Genomic DNA, 21,225 nt, shown 5'->3' with positions numbered 1-21,225 from the left:
CATTTGGGATTAAATGACTGGCCCAGGGTCACACAGCTAGGAAGTATCTGAGGCCAGATTTGAACCCAGGATTTCTTGGTCTCCAGGTCTGGCTCTCCATCCCCTGAGTCACCTAGATAGATGACCCTAAAGTTGTTGGTGTATCAATGCTCAGCTTATTAAGCACGACAGTCATGGTTGTGCATGATGAGGAAATAATAAGTAAAGTCTCTTTACAGAAGAAACTTTCACAACTTTTCAGTACCTGAGGTTGGTGATCTGAGCTGGGTGTCAGGGATGACATGATCACAGCCTGCATATTTGCTTGTATATTCCTTGACTGTTGAACTTAGTACCTTGGAAATTGGACAAAGTGTTTCATTTATGGGGAAAACTGTTTCTTAGTTAGGAAGGTATTAAGACATTCACCCCCTCCTATTAATTTTTTCTATGCAGAGTTTGTTAAAATAGCCACTACCTGTATTTTGGGAATCTTTGGGGCAGAAACCCTAATGGGGTAATGATAATGGCTATCCATACGTAGGTTAAGAAACTGGATTTGGGCAAGGAATGATCAAACAGGGTCCCTTGGTATACAAATTTATCTTTGGTAAATCTTCTTGCCAAAGACTTGGAGGATTAATTCTGTTTAATTTTCGGTCTTTTTTTTCCAGTTATATCTGACTCTTTGCGACTGACTCCATTTGGGGTTTGCTTGGCAAAAATGCTGCAATGGTTTGCCATTTCCTTCTTCCGCTCATTTTATAGATGAGGAAACTGAGGCAAATGCGGTTAAGTGGCTTGCCCAAGGTACCTTTGAATCCAGGAAGATGAGTTTTCATGGCTACTGGCCTGGCACTCTATCCACTGCACCCTCTAGCTGCCCATTCTGATTTGATACTTTAGGTGATTGAATTTTGTCCAATCTCTATGGATAACAATGAGGGCTACAGCGCTTATCAGTGATTTGAGAATAGGTTTTTGCCAGAAGCATAGAGGCAAATTAGGAAGTTCTGATCTTAAGACTTTGCAGCTTAGTGCAATGAGATAAGTGGGCAGCAGACAACAGAAATGTACTTTGGTGGAAGCTTGGGGATAGGACCTGAGAGTTTCCTGAGAAACCTGTTAGGGACTTTAAAGGGAGGGGTTCTACTGTCAATATTCAGATCTGAATTTTTAGAAGGATTTGTCCATTTATGTTTATGTTTTTTAAAAAAAGTAATCGACTTTGTTTGATTACCTGAAACTAGCCATTAATTTTCCCTTACTTTAAAAATTAGAATTTCTCCTTTAAAATGTTATAGCCTAAATGGCAAAAAACAATGATTAAAAAAACAAAACAAAAAAACAACTAGCCACCCTTTCTCTTCATGGCTTATATTAGTGGTCTGATCCAGATGTATTTCTTCTGTTCTTTGTTTTTTTCCCTCAGTCATAAGCAAATTAGAGAAGGCAGGGAGGGAGTTTAGAGTGTCATTCTCTGGGTTCATTTTTGATGCCCATGGTCCAGATGAGTGGATGATCTGTTTCCACGGTCACAACTCCAGAGCCATCATAGGTATTTGAAGTGCTGACTAGTGTTCCGAACATGAGTACATCATTGGCTGTGAGCAAAGAACAAGAGAAAAAGGACTTGAGCAAATTATGACAGCTAATATTTATAGAGCATTTTTACTTACATTTTCTCATTTAACCATGTTTTCCCTTATTAGAACCCAATGAGGAAAGCACTATAAAAATAATCCCAATTTTGCAGATGAGGAAACTGAGTCTCAGAAAGGTTAAAGCAGTTAAAGTAAATATTTACTAAGCACCTTCTATGACAAAAATGAAAATAGTCTCTGTCTTCCAGAAGCCCATATTCTACTTTGGCAAAGCAACATTGATACAGATGAGTATATAGATATTTCAGTTGTTGTGTAGTGGTTTTTTGATAGGGTCTGACTTTCTGGGACCCTATTTGGAGTTTTCTTGGCAAAGATACTGGAGGGGTTTAATATGTCCTCCTCTAAGCTTATTTTATAGACGAGCAACTAAGGCAAACAGGGTTGAGTGACTTGCTCAAGGTCACACAGCTAATAAATGTCTGAGGCCAGATTTGAACTCAGGAAGATGAGTCTTTCTGACTCCAGGTCCCGTACTTTATCCATTGTACCACCTAGCTGCCTTCATACAGAGATGTATGCAAATATGTACAATTTGATTTGGTTTGGCTTGGGGGGAATTACTAGTGGGAATCAGGAAATGACTTGTATAGGAGGTGTGTTCAGCATCTGAGCTTCCACTTGAGTGGAGAGAGGCAGAAGTGAGGAAGGGCAGCAGGCATGGAGCCAGGAGATAGAAGAGCAGGGAGGGAGAGCACCAACTTGTTGAGGGTCACAGAATCAATAAATGTTAGTGGTGTTCTTTGAACCCAAGTCTGTCTTGATACAAAATCTATTTATTTGTTACCATCTCTCAATTAGGGACTCTGACGATAGCCAACCTGGGTAGCTTTTTATAAACACTTTAAAAATAAATCTATATTTGAGCAGGAATTAATTGTCAGCTATAATACTCAAGTGAATGATACCATGGGGGATTTCTTGGTTTCATATAGTTATTAATCAAAATCACATCAATGAGATTCTTATTTAGATCAAGGATTCTTCACCTTTTCTGTGTCATGGAAACTTCTGACAGTCAGAAAAATTTATTTAAGAACATAAAATAAAATGCATAGGTTTACAAAAGAAACCGATTATATTGAAATATAGTTTATCAAAATAGTATAAAAAAAGGGAATTCACACACAACATTAAGAACCCCTGATTTGGAACAGCTTGCACCTAGACAAATTCTTTCTTCAATATTCTTCATGATTGAAATTCCTAGTCACTAAAGCTCATTAACTTGGAGTTGTCTTTGAATTTTCCCTTTCCCTCACCCCCAAGATCCCAGCCATTAGCACAGTACTTGGCTTATATTAGCTGTTTAATAAGTTTATTGAATTGAATTGAACTTGTAGTCAATATCTGCTGGATAACAACAACAACAACTAGCATTTATATTGAGCTTTAGGGTTTACAAAGCACTTATATATATATATATATATATATATATATATATATGTATATATATTACTCCATTTGAGCCTCACAATAAATCTAGGAGATGCACTACTACTCCCATTTTATAGATAAAGAAACCAAAACACAGGTTAAGCTGCTTTTCCAGAGGTTACACAGCTAGTAAGTATCTGAGACTGGGTTTGAACTTAGGTCTTCCTGACCCTTGGCTCTATTCAGTGCACCATATTTAATTGTCAGGTCCTATTGATCTTGCCTAACCTATCTCTTACCTTTTCTTTTCACTATCAGGGAATTTTCAAAGTTGTGAACCTGAGCTGGAGGAAAGATGGTGGCCTCTAAAGAAATAGAGAAGTAAACAAGAGAGGGAGCTTGAAGAGAAGGATGCCAAGTTTCCTCTTGGACATGTTTGAAGAGCCTATGTGACATCTAGATGTGAATATTGAATAGCCAGTTGGGAATGATTAGAACCCAGAGCAGAATCTAGGCTGGATATATCAACTTGGTAATCAACCCACCAGAGCTGATTAGGTATCCCAGAGAGAGAGTGTAGCCTGTGTGAAGGTCATTTGAAAAAAGAGAGATTTAATTTGGAGAAGAAAAGACATGGAAGGAAGGGTGGCATGTGGAAGGGCTGTCATGTGAAAGAGGGATTCAACTTGTTCTGCTGTACTCCAGAGGTCAAAACTGAGTAATAAATGCCTCTGAGGCAGTAGCAGTGAGGAAGATTTTGCTAGGTGACATGGTGGTTGAGATTGGTGTGCCTGATTCGGAGTCAGGAAGGATCTGAATTAAAATTTGCTTTCTGACAATTACTAGCTTTGTGACTAGGGAAGTCAGGGAGTACCAGCCCCCAATCCCCTCCCTACCCCCGCCATATTTTGCTCACTTATAAAATGAGAATCATAATGGCTCCCACCTGACAAGGTTGTTGTGAGGATCAAATTATAATATATGTAAAGTTCTTTGCAAAACTGAAGGTGCTATAGAAACCACTATTACTTTGGCTCAAACTTCCTAACAATAAGAATGATCCAAAGACCAAAGGGCTACCTACAAGAGTATGGGTCAACCTCAGTAGGGGTGGCCAAGCAAAAGCTGGATGGTTACTAGCTGAGAGAGCAAATTTTTGGCCAGGCAGAGGGTTGGACTAGGTCTCCTATAAGGACCCTTCCAAGTAGTACATTCTGTGTGAGGTAAAGGCAATTTATCCAAGGTCATAAAACTGGTTCATAGCAGAATTACCTCTACCATCTTTGGCAGAAGGGACAATGAAACCTGACATTTATAGAGTTTATGTATAGAAAAAGGGCCTTGGGGCATATATAAATAGCTCATTAGAGTATGAAAAGCACTTCACAAATACATCTAATCTGATTGTCACAATATACAAGTGAGGTAAGTATAATAACAGATATTCTTATCTTGCTTTTACAGATATGTAAACTGAGGTTCAGAGAGCTTACTTAGCTTCCTCAAGGTCACCAAAAGCTAACCTTGAATCCAAGTGTCTACCAGCTTCCATTTCCAGTCATCTTTCCACTACAATCAGTTACATTCTTTTTGTTTTCCCTTTTTCTACTCCTTCATGATTATTTCCACATTCTCCTGGGATTTTGAATTTTAAATGGGGAAGTGGTAAGAGAGAGGGGAGCATTAAAGTCCTATCCCAGGCTATTCTTATTTTTTTCCAATTTAGTGCCGCTTCTAGGAAAGGAGGAAAATGAAAAACTGCAAGTCCTCCTGAAGCAAGCCTTTATGTTTTTCCTAGCTGTATAACATAAATAATATCAGTGGCACTAAAAATTGTAAAAAACAATTGTAAAAAAAAATTCTTCATCCCTCTCCAATTTTCTATCATTGCTCTGAGATTTCAGTACACTAATTTGGAAATTAAAAGTTAAAGAACCTCTTTGACTTATAAATTTCAGTTTTTGAAATAGTTAAAGAAATAGAGTTCGCTTCATCTTTTTATTTTTTAAATATATAACTAGCACCCATTAATTCTCTTAGTGGTTAAATACCTATGAGTCTATGGGTCTGAAAAGAGAACTAGATCCTGCTATTAGAAAGCCTAGATCTACTATATACTATCTGCATGGCCCAAGTTAAGTTACTTTCAGTCTCAGTTTCCCTATCTGCAAAAAGAGGAGATTAGATTCAGTAATCTATTTCCTTCCAGCTCTGAATCATAAAGGATACTCTGATTTTTAACTGGTTAACTGAAGTACTTCTTCTATCTGGGTGATGGTACATATGTCCACTTTGTGTTTTGGGTGCCATGCTTTAGAAAGGACAAGATATGGTGGAAATTCAAAACTATGCCTTAGAAAGACTGTTTTAAGGAACCAGGGAGTATGATTCACCTAGAGAAGACAAAATGTAGAGAGGCAGGTAGGTGGCACAGTGGATAAAAAGACAGACTTGGGCTCAAATTTGGACATTTATGAGCTGTGTGACTCAGGGCATGTCACTTAACCCTGTTTGTCAAGCCCATGCCCTTTTGTCTTAGAATTGTTACTAAGACAAAAAAGGTTTAAAAAAAAAATAAAAGAAAATTTAGGAGAAACAGTATCACAATCCTCAAATATTTGCTAGCTAGTCATGTGAAAGGCTAAGACTTAGTTTCATTGGTCCTAGTAGACAGAACTAGGATTATTGAATATAAATCATAGGAAGGCAAATTTCAGCCACAAATAAAGAAAAGCTTCATGGCAATATAAAAAGAAAGAAAGAGAGAGAGAGAGAGAGAGAGAGAGAGAGAGAGAAGAAAAAAGAAACAAAGGAACAAAGAAGAAAGAAGAAAAAGAAACAAAGGAAGAAAGAAGGAAAAAGAAACAAAGGAAGAAAGGAAGAAAGAAGGAAGAAAAGAAGAAAAAAGAAAGAAAACAAACAAACAGAAAGAAAGAAAGAAAGAAAGAAAGAAAGAAAGAAAGAAAGAAAGAAAGAAAGAAAGAAAGAAAGAAGAGCATGAGTTATCCATCACTGGAGGTTTCCAGTCACAGCCAGATCATTTGTCAAAGACTGAAGAGGATGTTATGCTTCTGGCAAAGTTTAGCCTAGGTGACTTTTGTGGGTCCTGTCAACTTTGAGATGTTTATTATTCTCACATCTTCAATATCAGTCATCTGTAAGGCCACCGTCACTTACTCAGAAGCACTAGAAACCTTCCTATATTTAAATTTTTTAATAATTAACTAGTTGATTCCCACTGTCCAGTTCTAGTTTCTTGGCTTATGAGTGCAGATTACAAGGTGTTATAACTAGTTTTGGCAGCCAGCTGGTGCAGTAGATAGAGAACTGGGCTTGGAATCAGTAAGACCCATCTTTCTGAGTTCCAATGACCTTGTATGATCACTTAATCTGGTTTGCTTTAGTTCCTCATCTGCAAAATGACCTGGGGAAGGAAGTAGTAAAACATACCAGTATCTCTGCCAAGAAAACCCCAAATGGGGTAATTTAGAGTTGTATACAACTGAAAACAAGTGAGCAACAACAACAACAACAACAACAAAAACTATTTCTTAACATTTCTTAAATTAACCATCTCCTTTATAGTATAAAAACTTATTACTCCTAAACTAGAATAGTGAACTGCACAAAGTAGATGGTTAATAAATGTGTACTGAATAAATTTTTAGGGGGCACAATAGAAATTTTGTTGGATATGGGGCCAGGAAGACACTTACTGGCAGTGTAAACCAAAGCAAGTCACGTAATCTCTCTAGATTCTCAGTTTCTTCATTTGTAAACCAAATTAGATTTCCTCTAAGATCCCTTCTAGATCTAAAGCTGCAATTCTATAATAAAAGAGTGTTGGTATAACAGGAAAAAACCCAACAATGAACTTGGAGATTAAGGCCATGAGTTCAATTCCTGGCTTTGACCTCTACTGACACGAGTGATATTAGGGAAGGACCGACCTCACTGACTTAGGTCTTTTATTTGTAAAATAAGAGGATTAGATCAAACGAATTCTGACGTCTTTTCCAACTCTTTATGAAAGTAACTCTGGATTCTAGGAATTAGTTATTGTTCTCCTCTGTACCACTAGAGGGAGTCTTTTACCTTTCTTAGGAAATTTCCCTGAAGACGCTACTTTAAATAAAGTATAGTGAAAACTAAGAGATGGTTAAAACAATGACAATGAATACATGATTCATTAATGAAAGCTGTTTTTCTCTGCAGCCAACTTCTTAAGCACTGTGATTAAGAAGACGTATAATAGAGAACTAATGGCATTATAGGTAGGACACCAAGAAGACAATTTTTGTGTCTTGAGTAATGGTACATATAAATATTTATATGAATCAAGGAATTCTGTTGAAACAAAATTCTTTTATAAAAAAAGGGGTTATCTGTAGTAGTAGGACTATTTGAAGAGAACAGTGTCCTTGTTTTTTAGTATTTATTTACCATGACTCTATCTGAATACCTTAAAACACGATTAAAAATTAAATTAAAAATAAATTTAAAAAATAAATTAAAGCATTCCTATATTAAGTTCCTACTACGTGAAAGACATTGGATAAGCAAAAATAAAATGAAATCATCTCTGCCTGAAAAGAGTTTTCATTATCCTGGGAAAATGCCAATATAAAGTAATTGAGGCAGGAGGACTCACTATATTAGAGGTAATCAGGGCCGGTTTTGTAAATTTGAACTGCTCCTTGATGGAACAAATAAATCCTTCTAAGAGGCAAAGGTGAGAAGGGGATGAATTTGAGGAACAGCTTATGCAAAAGGCAGGGAGATGGAAAACTCAGGGAACAGCTGGCAAACAGGTTCCGCTAGAAAATAGAATCCATAGGAAAGATTCTGAAAGCCAGTTGAAGGCCTTGAATGATACCAGAGTGTTTATATTTTAGCTTGGGAGTTAATGGGTGCCAATGAAGATTTTTGAGTAGCAGTGACTTATTTCAGACCTCTACTTTGGGAAGACAATTTGGTGGTTCAATGCAGAATGAGAGAAGATAGCTGGAGTCAGAACTAGGATGGTGACTTGGTCAGGGGAGAAAACGATGAATGTGAAAGAAGTTGTAGGATTAGAATTGCCTAATATTAGCTGTGTGACCCTGGGAAAGTCACTTAACACCCTCTGCCTAGCCTTTACTTCTCTTGGAATCAGACAGAAGGCAAAGTTTTTTTTTTTTAATTTGCTTAATATATGACCACGGGTTAGATATAGAGGATGGGAGAAGGAGAAAAAAAATTCAAAATTATGAATTTGAGTCACCACAAAGACGGTGGGTCAAAAATGGGAAAGCTTAGAAGAGTGATTGGTTTATATGGGCAGAATTTCTGTTTTGGACAAGTTAAATCTGAGATGTCTAAGGGACATCTAGTAAAAAGCTAGAAATACAGGAAGACTGGATTCAGAGATGTGATGAGTGTGTGTGTGTGTGTATGTATGTATCAGACATCTGTGTAGGATTAATCACTTAATTCATTATAGTGGATATTATGAGAAAGGCAGGGAGGGGAGGGAGATATATAAAAAGGGAGTCAAAGAAGAAGCCCAATGCAGGGTAGGAGGTATGAAGTGATAATCCAGAAAAGGCAGATACTTGGAAGCAGAGTTTATCAAGGAAGTGAGAGTGGTCAGTTGTATCACAAGATGTAGAGAGGTCCAATAGCATGAGGATGGAGGAAAGTTTTGGGATTTGGCAATTAAGAGACCCATTCAGTAGAGGCTGAAAGATGGTGGAAACCAGAATGCAAGGCATTTAAGGACTGGGGTGGGTGATGAGAGATGATAGGATTGACCCTTTCTAGAATTTTAGTTAGGAAACAGAGATAATAATTTTAAAAGTTCTAAGGAATGGCCGGGTCAGGTGTAAAACTTTTTTAAGGCAGGGAAAGAGAAGTATGTTTGTAAGCATCCAGGGAAGAGAATAGTGAATTAAGAGAAATTAAAGATGAGAAGAAAGAAGGAATTTTAAGGGGGTAAATCCTAAAGGAAACTTGAGGAGACAGAATCAAGGGATGTATATACAGTGCAGAGTTGGTTCAGAAAGGTAAAGAACCTTACCAAGGATGGCTTTAATTTTTTAGTAGAATCCTGGGATGGGATAGAGTGTAAGAGGTTGCATGAGAGAATCAGCTGGGGGGGAAATAGGAGCTTCCTGTGTAGCAGTAATTTGTAGTGGACCCAAAAAGCATGGTTCTGTGAAATATTCCTTTTAAAATATGTTTCAAAAATATTTTGCTTATCATATAAAAGCGAGGAGGAAGCTCTGAATTGATTTTTTTTTATAAAAATGCTTTGTATTCTTACAGCTTGGCTTTTAGATTTGGTAAAATTGACCATATGTCTCAATTTGGTGGATAGGTGTAAATGAGATACAGATTCAGGTTGATTAGCTCATTAATCTGCTACTACAGATTAGCTCAAAGGACTGGAATATGTCTTTTCTTGGGGCCAACTCTGTGATCTAGGAAACTGAGACTGATGCATCTTTGAACCACTTTATATTACTGTTATCATGTGACAGATTATCTTAGTATATAAAAAGAAAGTTAACCAGCTTTTTGTCTACATATTTCCTTTATAGTCTAGAGAGCTTAAAGAGGCCACTGAGAAATAGTCCTTTATGTGTGTCTATACACACGCACACACACACACACACACACACACATATACACACATACATAAAGGACAACTAAAACAGCAATTTACTGGTATTGCCTTCTGAGGGCAGAATGAGGACCTGGACTTTTGGGAAGATGAAGGTTAAGCAGGAATAATAATATGTAAAACTGAGCAGTAAGAATTGGTGGGTCAACATGGACTTTTCCCACAAAATCCTAGAAAACTAGAGGGTTTAAGTAGTTTTAGAAAGCTAAGTGTAGGACGGAAGAATGGAAATTAGGGTTCATACACCTATTACACTTACAGAATACAAGGCTAAAAATATAAAGAAACAAAAAGGGTTTAGATTTTAAAATTCCAGATCCATCATGGGCAGTATTTAATTTACTAGTTCAGCTCAGCCTCGAACCCAGTTCACATGATGTCAAGTCTAATGACAAGTCTATGTTCTTAGAGAAATTTTATTTTAATTTTGATTTAATTTTCTGTGTCTTTGAATCTGGATGCTATGTTTTAACTAGAGTGATTTTGGGGAATACCATGGCCAGGGGGCGGAACTGATACTCAATAAGTAAATCTGTCCAATCGATCAGAAGATGCTGATGCATGACTCAATCCAAACCTTTAAATAAGGCATCCGCCTTGTTTTTTTAGTAGTATCCAACTCTTCATGATCACAAAGATATTTTTCTTCTACATTTCCTCTCCAGCTCATTTTACAAATGGGGAAACTTAGACAAACAGGGTTAAGTGAATAGCTTGGGATCATACAGCAAATAAGTTTCTGAGGCCAGATTTGAATTCAAGATGATGTGTCTTCATGGCTTGAGGCCCAGCATTCTATACATTGTGCTAGAGTTGGACACAACCAAACAAGAACAACAACAAATGACCATAGTAATCAAGAATTTAATAAATCCAAAGATTCAAGCTTTTGGGGTAAGAATTTATATGATAAAAATTGCTGGGAAAATTGGAAAGCAGTTTGGCAGAAACCAAGCATAGACCAACATTTCCAACTATATACCAAGATTAGGACAAAATGAGTAAATGATTTAGATATAAAGGGTGATACATTTTTCCATGCTCCTCTAATTTACTTGTATCTGTTAGAGGTATGGATAAGGAAAGAATTTATAGCTAGACGGGGGTCACAGGAAGTAAAATAGTTTTGATTCTATGAAATTATAACACTTTTGCACAAACAAAACTAATGGAGCCAAAAATAGATGGAATACAGGGGAAATATTGCAGCAGTTTTGTTTGATAAAGTCTTCATTATCAAGTATGTAGGGAACTGTGTCAAATTTCTAAAAAGAATAACCATCCCTGAGGTGAAAAAAGGTAAAAGTATATGAACAAGATAGCTTTGATTTCTTCTTCTGAAAACTATCAATAGTTACATGGAAAAAAATGCTCTGAATCACTACTGATTAGAGACATGCCACTTACAACAACCCTGAGGTACTACCTCTCACCTATTAGATTAGCTAATATGACAGAAAAGGAAAAACAAATGTTGGAGGGGATGTGGAAAAATTGAGACACATGCACTGCTGGAGTTATGAACCAGTCCAATAATTCTGGAAAATAATTTAGAATTATCCCCAAAGAGTTATAAAACTGTGCATGTCTTTTGATACAACAAGACCACTAACTAGGTTTCTATCCCAAATAAATCATAGAAAAGGGAAAAGGACCTATTTGTACAAAAATATTTATAGCAGCTCTTTCTGTGTTAGGAAAGAATTGGAAATTGAGATGAAGTCCATCAACTGGGGAATGGCTGAATAAATTGGGGCATATGATTGTTATGGAATACTGCAGTGCTATAACAAATGCAATGTGACAAGCAGAATGGCTTCAGAAAAACCTGGAAAGATTTGTATGAACTCATGCAAAGCGAAGAGAGCAAAACCAGGAGAACTTTGTACAAAGTAGCAACAATATTGTAATGATGATCCATTGTGAAAGATTTAGCTACTCTGAATTCAACTACCCAGAACAATTCCATAGGACCCATGATAAAAAATGCTATCTGTCTTCAGAGAACTGATGAACTCTGATTGCAAACTGAAACATACTTAAATTTAAATTTTTTTGTCTGTTTTCTTTTGCAACATGGCTTATATTGAAATATGTTTTGCATGACTTCTCATGTATAATCAATATCAAATTGCTTCAAGGATTCTCCCTCCTTTTGGAATTTGAAATTTAAAAAAATTATTAAAATATTTTTTCTTGTGTAATTGAAACTATTTAACAAAATAATTAAAACATTTTAAAAACAGTGGTAAGATATAGTCACTGTCTCAATGAGTCATACAGAAAGTATTTTTGAAATTGTAGAGGACAGTGAATATGTTTATTCTTATTAAATGTCATTAAATGTTAACTAGATTATAAACTCCTTGGGAGTAGGAATGCTATGGTTTCTCTCTATTTACAATGCCCAGCACAATCAATTAGATCTATTATTCACTCAATCAACATTTGTTAGCCACTATGTAAAATGTAAAAACTACTATGATCAGTCTGAGAGGCTAGAAAAGATAAAGAAATTTGGTGTCCTATTGTACAGGTATATCGGTTACAAATAACCAAAAACTAAGAGCACAAACTATATAACCAATAAATGATTGCTAAATGACTTAACAAAGTCATTATCATCCTTTTAAAATTTCTCTTTAATTATTTTAAAATACTACGTATTGTCACACCTTGGTACTTTCCATTCCTGAAAATTACTAGGCAAAGGAATTTGAGGCTGTACTTTTGACAATATGGGGATCCATAATAACCAAAACGAACAATTATTTAAAAGCTTTGTGTAATGAATGTGATTTTCTCTTCCCTACTTGGAAGGAGTGTGTTAAGCTGACATAAAATTAAGATCAATAAGTTGAAACACAATTCAGCATGAAATAATGGATTACAATTTGCTATCTCATAATTATTTTGTAGTTCATTTTCCTCAAGTCATAGAATCTTAGAGTTGAAAGGGACCTTAGAGATCTCATGGGTAGGGAACAAATCTGCATATAAATGGAGGTATATTTTTTAAAAAGCAGTGCTTGGACATAATGGGGTCTTCAAGTTACCAAAGACTACTTGAGATTGTGATATTCAACTGCTTTTTTATATTTGAAATGTGAAAAATCTCCTCTGACTTGAATTACAGGTAGTATATGATGGTGTCTGGAGGAAACAATGCATGCTTTAAAAAATTAGAATGTGGGTCTCAGTGAATATTTATAATAATAAGTTGATATTAAGTTTCAGTGAATATTTATAACAATAAGTTTGTATTAAGGCATTTTTCATCTCTGAGGCATTACTTCCAGCTGCTTTTCCCCACCAAGGGGAGAGTTGGATATTTTGTTCTATTAGAATGAATATTACATTAGTGATGTCCCAAAGACTTTCCATAGAATTTGAAATTTAACTCTATTGGCCCCTTGAAAGTTTGGTCTATAGAGCAAGAGTTGGCTGCCTTTGATAGCTAACTTACCTCATCTTCATTATTCTCTGCACAGACCCTAAGGAGTTCACTTTCCTAGGGAGGTGATTGAATGTGAGGCCACTTGTTCAGTCTCTAAGCAGTGCCTTAGTAGGAGAGTCAATTCAATAAGTATTTTTAAGTCCCTACTATATATAAGTTGCAAGAATATCCTATGGAAACTAGGGCTTAAAATGGGAACAGATGCAGTTTAGAGGAATGGTTAAATGTTAGGACAAGACTTCTGCACATATTTCTCTCAGCTACTGCGATCATTTATCAATGAACCTTTATTACAATCTAAGAAACAATTCTATCTACATTGTATACAACACTCTGCCAGGTCCTGAAGGTGACACAAAACTTAAAAGAGAGATTCTGGTCCTGCCTCCTGAGAGCTTACACTCCAACTGCACGACACAATATTACATGATCGAGTTAAATAAGTACAAGATAAAATGCAGTGTTGGGTTCGGGGGGGATGCTTAGGTCTGTCCTTATAAATAGGCAGAGAACCTCTGCTCTCACTTCTCCAAATGCCGATTTTGCTCCATGTAGTTGATTCCACCGTCATAGCTTCATTATTTTCAATGCTGACTTTCCAAGTCTTTCTTCCAGAATCCCCTATAAACTGCACTTTTGCTAGCGCTACCTTGGAATTTGTCATGACAAAGCCTTTGGGAGGGGAAAACAGGAGATGGCCACTCACTGAGAGCAAGAATGAGAGACAGATCCAGGGATAAAGGGGAGATGAAGGATATGATGAAGCAAGAATGGGGAGGTAGGATGCTGAAAATAATAATTCAGATTTTTATAATTTAATTTATAATATAATTTAATTTAATTTCTACAATTTAATCCATCAGATTAAAAAGACACACTTTCTTCACAACAGTGGTGGAAGTTATGTCTATTTCATAGACAATAAGGAGCAGAGTTCTACTTGAACCCAAGGTCTTTGAATCCACTGCTTTTGATATCCCAACATACTGTTCTGTAGCAAAGACAAATTTGCCCAAGGCTGAAAATATTTGTGCCACTCGAGTCATATTACCATATAGTCTGTCAATATGCAGGCTGCTCTTAGAGCGGAACATTTCTTCTTAATTACAACAATAACAAAGGGTGCCAACTAGTACTTAGTATTATTGTTGGGAGGTTAGGGGATCTTTCTGGAGGTTTAAAAAAAGAAAAAGAAGACTGAGTCTGGGCTTTGGGGAATGTTTGAAGTAGAGTACTGACAGAGGCTAGATGGATGAATTGGATTATTTGTTTTAAGATTTAAGCTCTCATTGGGAAGGGATGGAATCTGATGAACTTGCTTGATACAGCATCTAGGTGAGCATTTAATATCCTCTTTTTTGATGATTCTCAAGGACTCCATCAAGGGGCATTGCTTATGTCCTGGGAATTACAGTGATCTAGGCTAGGAAGTTCCATTAACTTGTTCAGGTCAGAAGGTGACCGCTTACAGAGTAGAAGTCATTATTTACTGTCTCAAAGAAGGACTATACATGTCCAAAGTTCATAGGATTTAGGGCTAGAAAGCATTTTTCCCCACAAATGCTACTGCCTACACACAGTCTACTATGTAGAATGTGGGGACCTTTCCCTAACTATATTAATTTGTATTTAATTATTTACTCCTCATTTCTCTCCAGCAGCATACATTTATATTGTGTGCAGGAGCTCTTCCCAACACTTAGCATAGTATACACAATAGACAGAAGGTACTGAGTAAATGTTAACTGAATGTCTACAACTCTGGGAAAAATCTAATTTGGATTTTACTCTCAGATCACCTTCGTGACTACGTACAAGACACTTAAATCTACTGTTTTCTCACTTGTAAAATCAAGATAATATCTATTACTATCTACCTCACAGGGTTATTGTGCAGATCAAGTGCACAAAATAATTTATTTCATTATATATATGTATATATCTTAAATATTACATGAGTGCCATTTTTATAATTAATCTCTCTTTTTTTCAGTGGGATTCAGCTAGAAATGTTTTGGGCATGTCAATATTTTGCTGTAATTCTTTTAATCAGGAAGACTAATCTCCATGAATTCAAATCTGATCTGAGACACTTACTAGCTGTGTGACCTGGGCAAGTCCCTTAACCCTGTTTGCCTCAGTTTCCTCATCTATAAAATGAACTGGAAAAGAAAATAGCAAACCATTCCAATATCTTGGCCAAGAAAACCCTCACCATGAGTGATGAGGCATGACTGAAATGACTAAACAACAAAAAAATCTTACATTCTTATTGTTCCACAGACCATTCAGAGATGGATAAAATAGCTGGTTTTGTAACTGACTACAAGTTTTAGGATGCAAGTTCACCCTCCATGGATTCCTTGAAAGAACTCTTGGTTAAACTGCAGTGAAGAGTCACAATAATAGGGATGGTATGTACTTTTTCCCCACTTGATTTGTATTTCCGCCACTAGATCTGTTTTTTGAAAGCTTTTTATATCATATAATTTAGCATTTGATATATGATACAGAAATGATTTAAAATGTTCTTAAGGTTTTATGGTTACATGATCCATCTAAGAAGGTCCAGTCCTATCTGTGATAATGGTCTACTGCTACATCAGTTTATTTTCTAAACTCTCCAGGATATTTTGAGGTTTGTGTATGTAGTGCAGGCATTTGCTATTTGTCAATTTATGAAAGACAGAAAACCTTTGATGGAATGTATCGTTCTTACTACCAGGTTAATTCTTCCTTGCTAGCTCCTTAGTTGATGTTAAATTTTTACATACTCCAGTGATATAGTTATGTTTTGCATGGACCACCATTTCTGGGCATAATTTAGTTTGTCCACCAAGTTTTTAGCTCCTTAAGTTTAACTCAGTACTTTTGGTTGGGAGGGAACTGGTCCTGAATTGTCATCACAAACCTCTCTTTTCCAAAATGAATCTGTATAACTTAACTATTGTTATTGTTGTTATTCTAAGCCTACACTGGAAAGTAGAAGGGAATGAAAAAATATTCGTTAAATTTTTATTCAGCACCAGGCACTAGGCATACCAAGACAAAGAGGACACAAATATAAAGAGTGATTCAGTCATTACTCTTTAAGAACTTACATTTTAATAGGAGAAGGCAACACATATAGTAAAGTGGTGGCCAGAGAAGTATCTGGAGGAGTCACAAGAATGGTAATTCCCCGCTTTCTTCCCCCCCAAAAAGGGGAGGCAGCTAAGTAACTCAGTGGATTGAGAACCAGACCTAGGTTCAAATCTGGACTCAGACAATCCTAGCTGTGTAACCATGGGCAAGTCACTTAACCCCTATTACCTAGCCCTTACCACTCAATATACAGTGCTGATTCTAAGATGGAAAGAGTTTTTTTTTAAAAAAGAATGATTATTCAAAGAGCAGTCAATCATCATACCCTTCCTAGAAGCAATGGTGATATTGGTGATCACTGGAGCAATGGAAATGGTACTGTATTTAAAGTCATATAACCTAGGTTCAAATCCAGACTATCACTCTATGAACGTGGGCAAAACATTTAACCCATGAGCTTCAGTGTCCTGACCTGCCAAAGAAAGGGGTTAGATGACTTTTTTGATCCTTTCTAGTTTTAAAATGATAATCCTGTGAATTCGACAGAAAAAAAAAAACTTAGACAAGGGACTTTCATCATATAAATACTGACAAAAACAGAAAGACGTAGTCTATGAAATATGTATTACACTTATTCCAACTTGGAATGAATATGTGTGTGTGTGTGTGTGTGTGTGTGTGTGTGTGTGTGTGTGTGTGTATGTATCCCTTAGGAAAAGAATGGAGGTGTTGAGAAGTGCCAAGCACTGCAATGTCCCATCTTAGAAGAGTACCCTGTCACTCTGTTGGGGCTCTCCAAGGACTTCCAGCCTGACTCCCTAAGTTGTTATGCAGCTCTGAAAGTTATCCTGTTATCTACTTGGTTTTCTTAGTGTCAATGTGGAAATGATAAGAACAGACTTTCTCAGTCATTGTTATGCATGCCATGAATTACTGGGGAACCACTCAGTTTTCTTATCCAGCTTTATCTATAGAAAGTGGCAAGTTTTTACTCTGCTTTCTCCCTGGAAAAACAGTGATCTGCCAAAGACACCTCACAAGGTGAGTACTCATCACCTCTTTCTCCTGACAACTAATCTTTTTTTGAACTCGGCTGACTGAGGATGGGTTATTCTACTTCTCTTTGAAAAGTGGCTGCAGCTATCTTTATCCTTCTGAGAAGTCACAGTTTCCCTGCCCTTGGACTGAAGTTAGAAGTCATCAGAAACCTTCTGAGGTTCAATTATTCTTACTTTTTGTTCCATTCCATGTTGTGACTCAGCCTGATGTCCGAAAAACAATTAGCCCAATTGAAGACCATTATTTAGAGGAATCAAAGCCAATTATACCAGTTAGAAAATGTCCTCCATGATTACCATCAAATGTTCAGGCTTTTTAAAACAAACACAAACTTTATTACTTCTTTATGTTAAGAGCGCTAATGCATTGGGTCATTAGTAGACTCTTTTCACATTTCCATTATTGCAATTAGAGCTATTAAAGCTACTTTTTAAAAAAGGAGGCCTATTGATGTTAAGGAAAAAAAAAACCAGTCAAATGTGACTGGCTTATAATGATTATAGGCAGTGAGGCAGAAGACTTTGTTCTATAAGAAAACATTATAAATGTGTAAGCTTGACTAATATTCATACCATTGGCAATAAGGACATTAAATCAGAAGGTCCTTGAAGGTAGGGACTATCTTTTGCCTCTCTTATATCTATGACACAGGGCCTGGCATCTATAAGTTGCTTAATAAATACTGATTGATTGATGTTCAGGGAATGGGGGTTGGCTTTCTCTAAAATGATTGTTTCTTTTTTATTCATCATAATAAATGGAACTTGCTTTCCTCTCTGCTTCTCCCAAAAGTTGAATGACTCCAAGTCTGCTTAGCCAATGAGGATTTTACTATAATAAAGTGGGGGAAAAATCAGATAGTTAGGTTTAGTCCCACTTGGTAACTGGTAACTGGGCAATCTTAGACCGTATCCCTCTCTGAATTTGTGTTCTTAGGTATAAAATGAGATAGTTACAGTAAATGACCTGAGTTCCTCTATAACTTTGACATTTTAAGATTTTCACTAACATTCTAGAATTCGTATGTCTTCATGGTACATTGGCTCAGTCATCTTCATTAATATTCTATGGGTGAATCATAATAGGAAAGGGGATATCCAAACCCAGCTTTTAAAAACTATGTTTCTTCTTCTTTATCACTGTTCTAGACATGGCAACAAATATGAAGTGAAGCTGCACACTCACCCCGAGCAGCAGGGATTCTTAATATTTTTTTGTGTCACAGACCCATTGGCCAGTCAGGTAAAGTTTATGTACTCCTCAGAATAATTTTAAGTAAAATAAAATGCAATAGATCACAAAGTAAACCAATTATATCAAAACAGATATAATTTGCTTTCTGGGGATTTGGGGGAGGCTCGCTCATCCCAGATTTCCACTTGTGAGTTTGAGGACAGCGGGCAGAGATCTCTAGCATAAGTTCCTATTTATATGAATGAAATCTTTTTCATCTCGATTCACCTCTCCTACTCTTGCTTTGCACGGTATTGTTCTTTCAAGGCTGTGTTGTACATTTATGCCAATATGTGCATCAAAAACACGTCCTCAACATGTACACAAGTGCACAGATCATAATAAGCATTCAAAAAGTTGCAAAAGGTACATAATGGGAAAATTCGATTCTGGTGGTCAATATGACTTCTCCTGACCTCAACAGATAATTAATATAACAGAGAAGTGGAAAGTAGATGTTTGCCATCAATCAAGTCATGAAGGATCATTTGGCATTTCTTTTAGAATGAATATTTCTTGCTGACAATATGACCCCTGTCTTTTTGAAAATGCAGCATCTGATTTAGATCATGTTTATTGATATTAATAGCTCTGATTTGTTGATATCAGAGGTAATAAACCATTGCTTTAGTCTGTGTTCACAAGATCATAAAACAGAAGTTTGCTTGTTCTTAATATATTTCATTTTAAGTGTATATATCATCAAGACCTGTTTTCTTCCTCAATTTTTTTCCTATTGATATATAGTGATGGTATTTTATATTGGGAGCAGTTGGCAATATACTGAATGAATATCTCAATGAGTCCCATTACTGAAAATAAACTACCTTTGATTTTTTGCTTACTCTTTCAGTCCAGATGCCTAGAATCGGTACCCTCCCACTTGCACTCCACTGCTCAAATCTATCCTCTCTGCCTGAGCATATATTTACCATCTATCTTTGAAGATTTTTCATTTATTAACTTGAGATGGAACCAAAGTCCCAGCTTCTCCATGAAGCCTTTCCTGACAATATGAGTCCAAACTGAGTTTCTCCTTTTGAACTTTTTTGTACCTGTCTGAGTTGCACCATTAGCACCTTATTTTTCAATAACCTATTCTTAGTAATTGCCACTTAACTTGGCACATAAGCAGTAGAGAGGTTCAAATACTGATTCTACTAATGACTTAGCTTTCTAAGTAATTACTTCCCCTGAGCCTCAATTTCTTCCTTAGTATCTCATAGGGCTTGAGCTGGTGTCTCCTGGACTAATTACAGAGATGTGTGTGCTTAGGACTGGAAGACTTTGGAATGATGCAACAATCCCTTGGTTTCCAAGATGGCAGAAGGGCTGCACCAGAGAGAATTTGCCCATTGAGTCAGAGACAATTGTGCTCTTATGCTTCTCTTCCTCCCCCCTGAATATGTATGTGGCTTACAACTCATTTTACAACCTTCTGTGAGAGGAAAGATTGGCACTTTACAATTATGTTTTACGTGGCATTGAGCACGTGTTGGCTAGGTGAGTTCAAGACTGAACCTCAAGGTGCTGGCTGCTTCTTCTCATTTGATCTTTCCCTGAGCATAGGTGACTGAATGGTGATGCTGAGATGGACACTTCTAACCTTAAAATCAGCTTTCATGAGTTCAAAAGGCCAAGAGGTTCTGATTTCCAATAATTTAATTAATTCACCAAATCTGATAGACTTTTCTCAAAACTTGAACTCTTTGTAACATTTGACATCATTTAATCACCTTCTAACAAAAGAGGTCTCATATGCATTTCAAAACTTATGATGTCTAACTAAATGATAGTCCAACTATCAATAATATGGAATTAGGTCTTGATCAATGACACATGTAAAACCCAGTGGAATTGTGTGTTGGCTAAGGGGGGCTACAGGGGTTTGGGGGAGAGGGAAAGAACATGAAATATGCAGCTATGGGAAAATATTCAAAATAAAAATTAAAAAAAAAACCTCATGATGTCTAAAAGAGAACTCACCATCACCTATTGGCACTCCCTTATAAAATTCTCTCGTTATATAAGTGGTGCAGTAGATACAGTTCTGTGTCTGAATCCTGAATTTGCAGTAGGTGTGACTTACAACTATCAGGAGGAGCTGCAGGTGCTGGCAGAGGAGTGACCAGTGACAATGAACTATAGCTTTTGGAAACTCAATTATCTGATCATTAGAGCTGCAGCCTTAGAGCTAAGATGGCAAAGTCAAGGGTGTTCTGCTCCCCCATCCCTCCATGTACACACACAAAAGAAAATAAATAGCCTCAAAATAAGAGAAAGCTGGAGGAACATGTCTCCCTGGACTAAGAGGAAAGAGTAGCACAGGAAGCACATCTATGAGAATCAGAAGATCAGGGAGCAGCCTATAGCTCAGCCAGAGGGAGCGATGCTATAGAATGGGAATGAACTCAGCCAGAGCCACTCCACACAAATAGAGAAGGCAGGAAAGTCACAAACTCACACAGTGGCACTGGAGCCTTGGGGCTATGCAGAAAGGGGAAACTGGAACTACAATAACCTATCCACTCCCACCTGACTGCAGAACCCTGGGGCTACAGAGAAGCAGGGAGGGAGAACTGGAACCACTCTGATCTACCTACTTTAACATGACAGCAAAGCCCTGAGCTACAGAGGAACAGAAATGGGGAAATAGGATTACAGTGAAGTAACCTGCTCACACACATGGAAGCAGAGTACATGGGATG

General features: G+C 36.8%; 1 protein-coding gene across 3 annotated transcripts in view; it reads right to left on the bottom strand.

Moving 5' to 3' along the window:
* Positions 1–1,191: 1,191 nt before the first annotated feature.
* TPK1 (thiamin pyrophosphokinase 1) overlaps positions 1,192–21,225 on the bottom strand; it is a 504,980-nt gene continuing 484,946 nt past the window's right edge. For all 3 annotated transcript variants that reach the window (XM_044679729.1, XM_044679728.1, XM_044679730.1), the window contains one exon: positions 1,192–1,583. In XM_044679729.1, the coding sequence (XP_044535664.1) occupies positions 1,453–1,583 (131 nt within the window). In that variant the 3' untranslated portion in view covers positions 1,192–1,452. The remainder of the gene's footprint in view (positions 1,584–21,225) is intronic.

This window comes from Gracilinanus agilis, chromosome 5 (assembly GCF_016433145.1).
Source record: "Gracilinanus agilis isolate LMUSP501 chromosome 5, AgileGrace, whole genome shotgun sequence".
NCBI classification, from domain to species: Eukaryota; Metazoa; Chordata; class Mammalia; order Didelphimorphia; family Didelphidae; genus Gracilinanus; species Gracilinanus agilis.
This window is presented reverse-complemented; position numbering and strand designations above follow the sequence as displayed.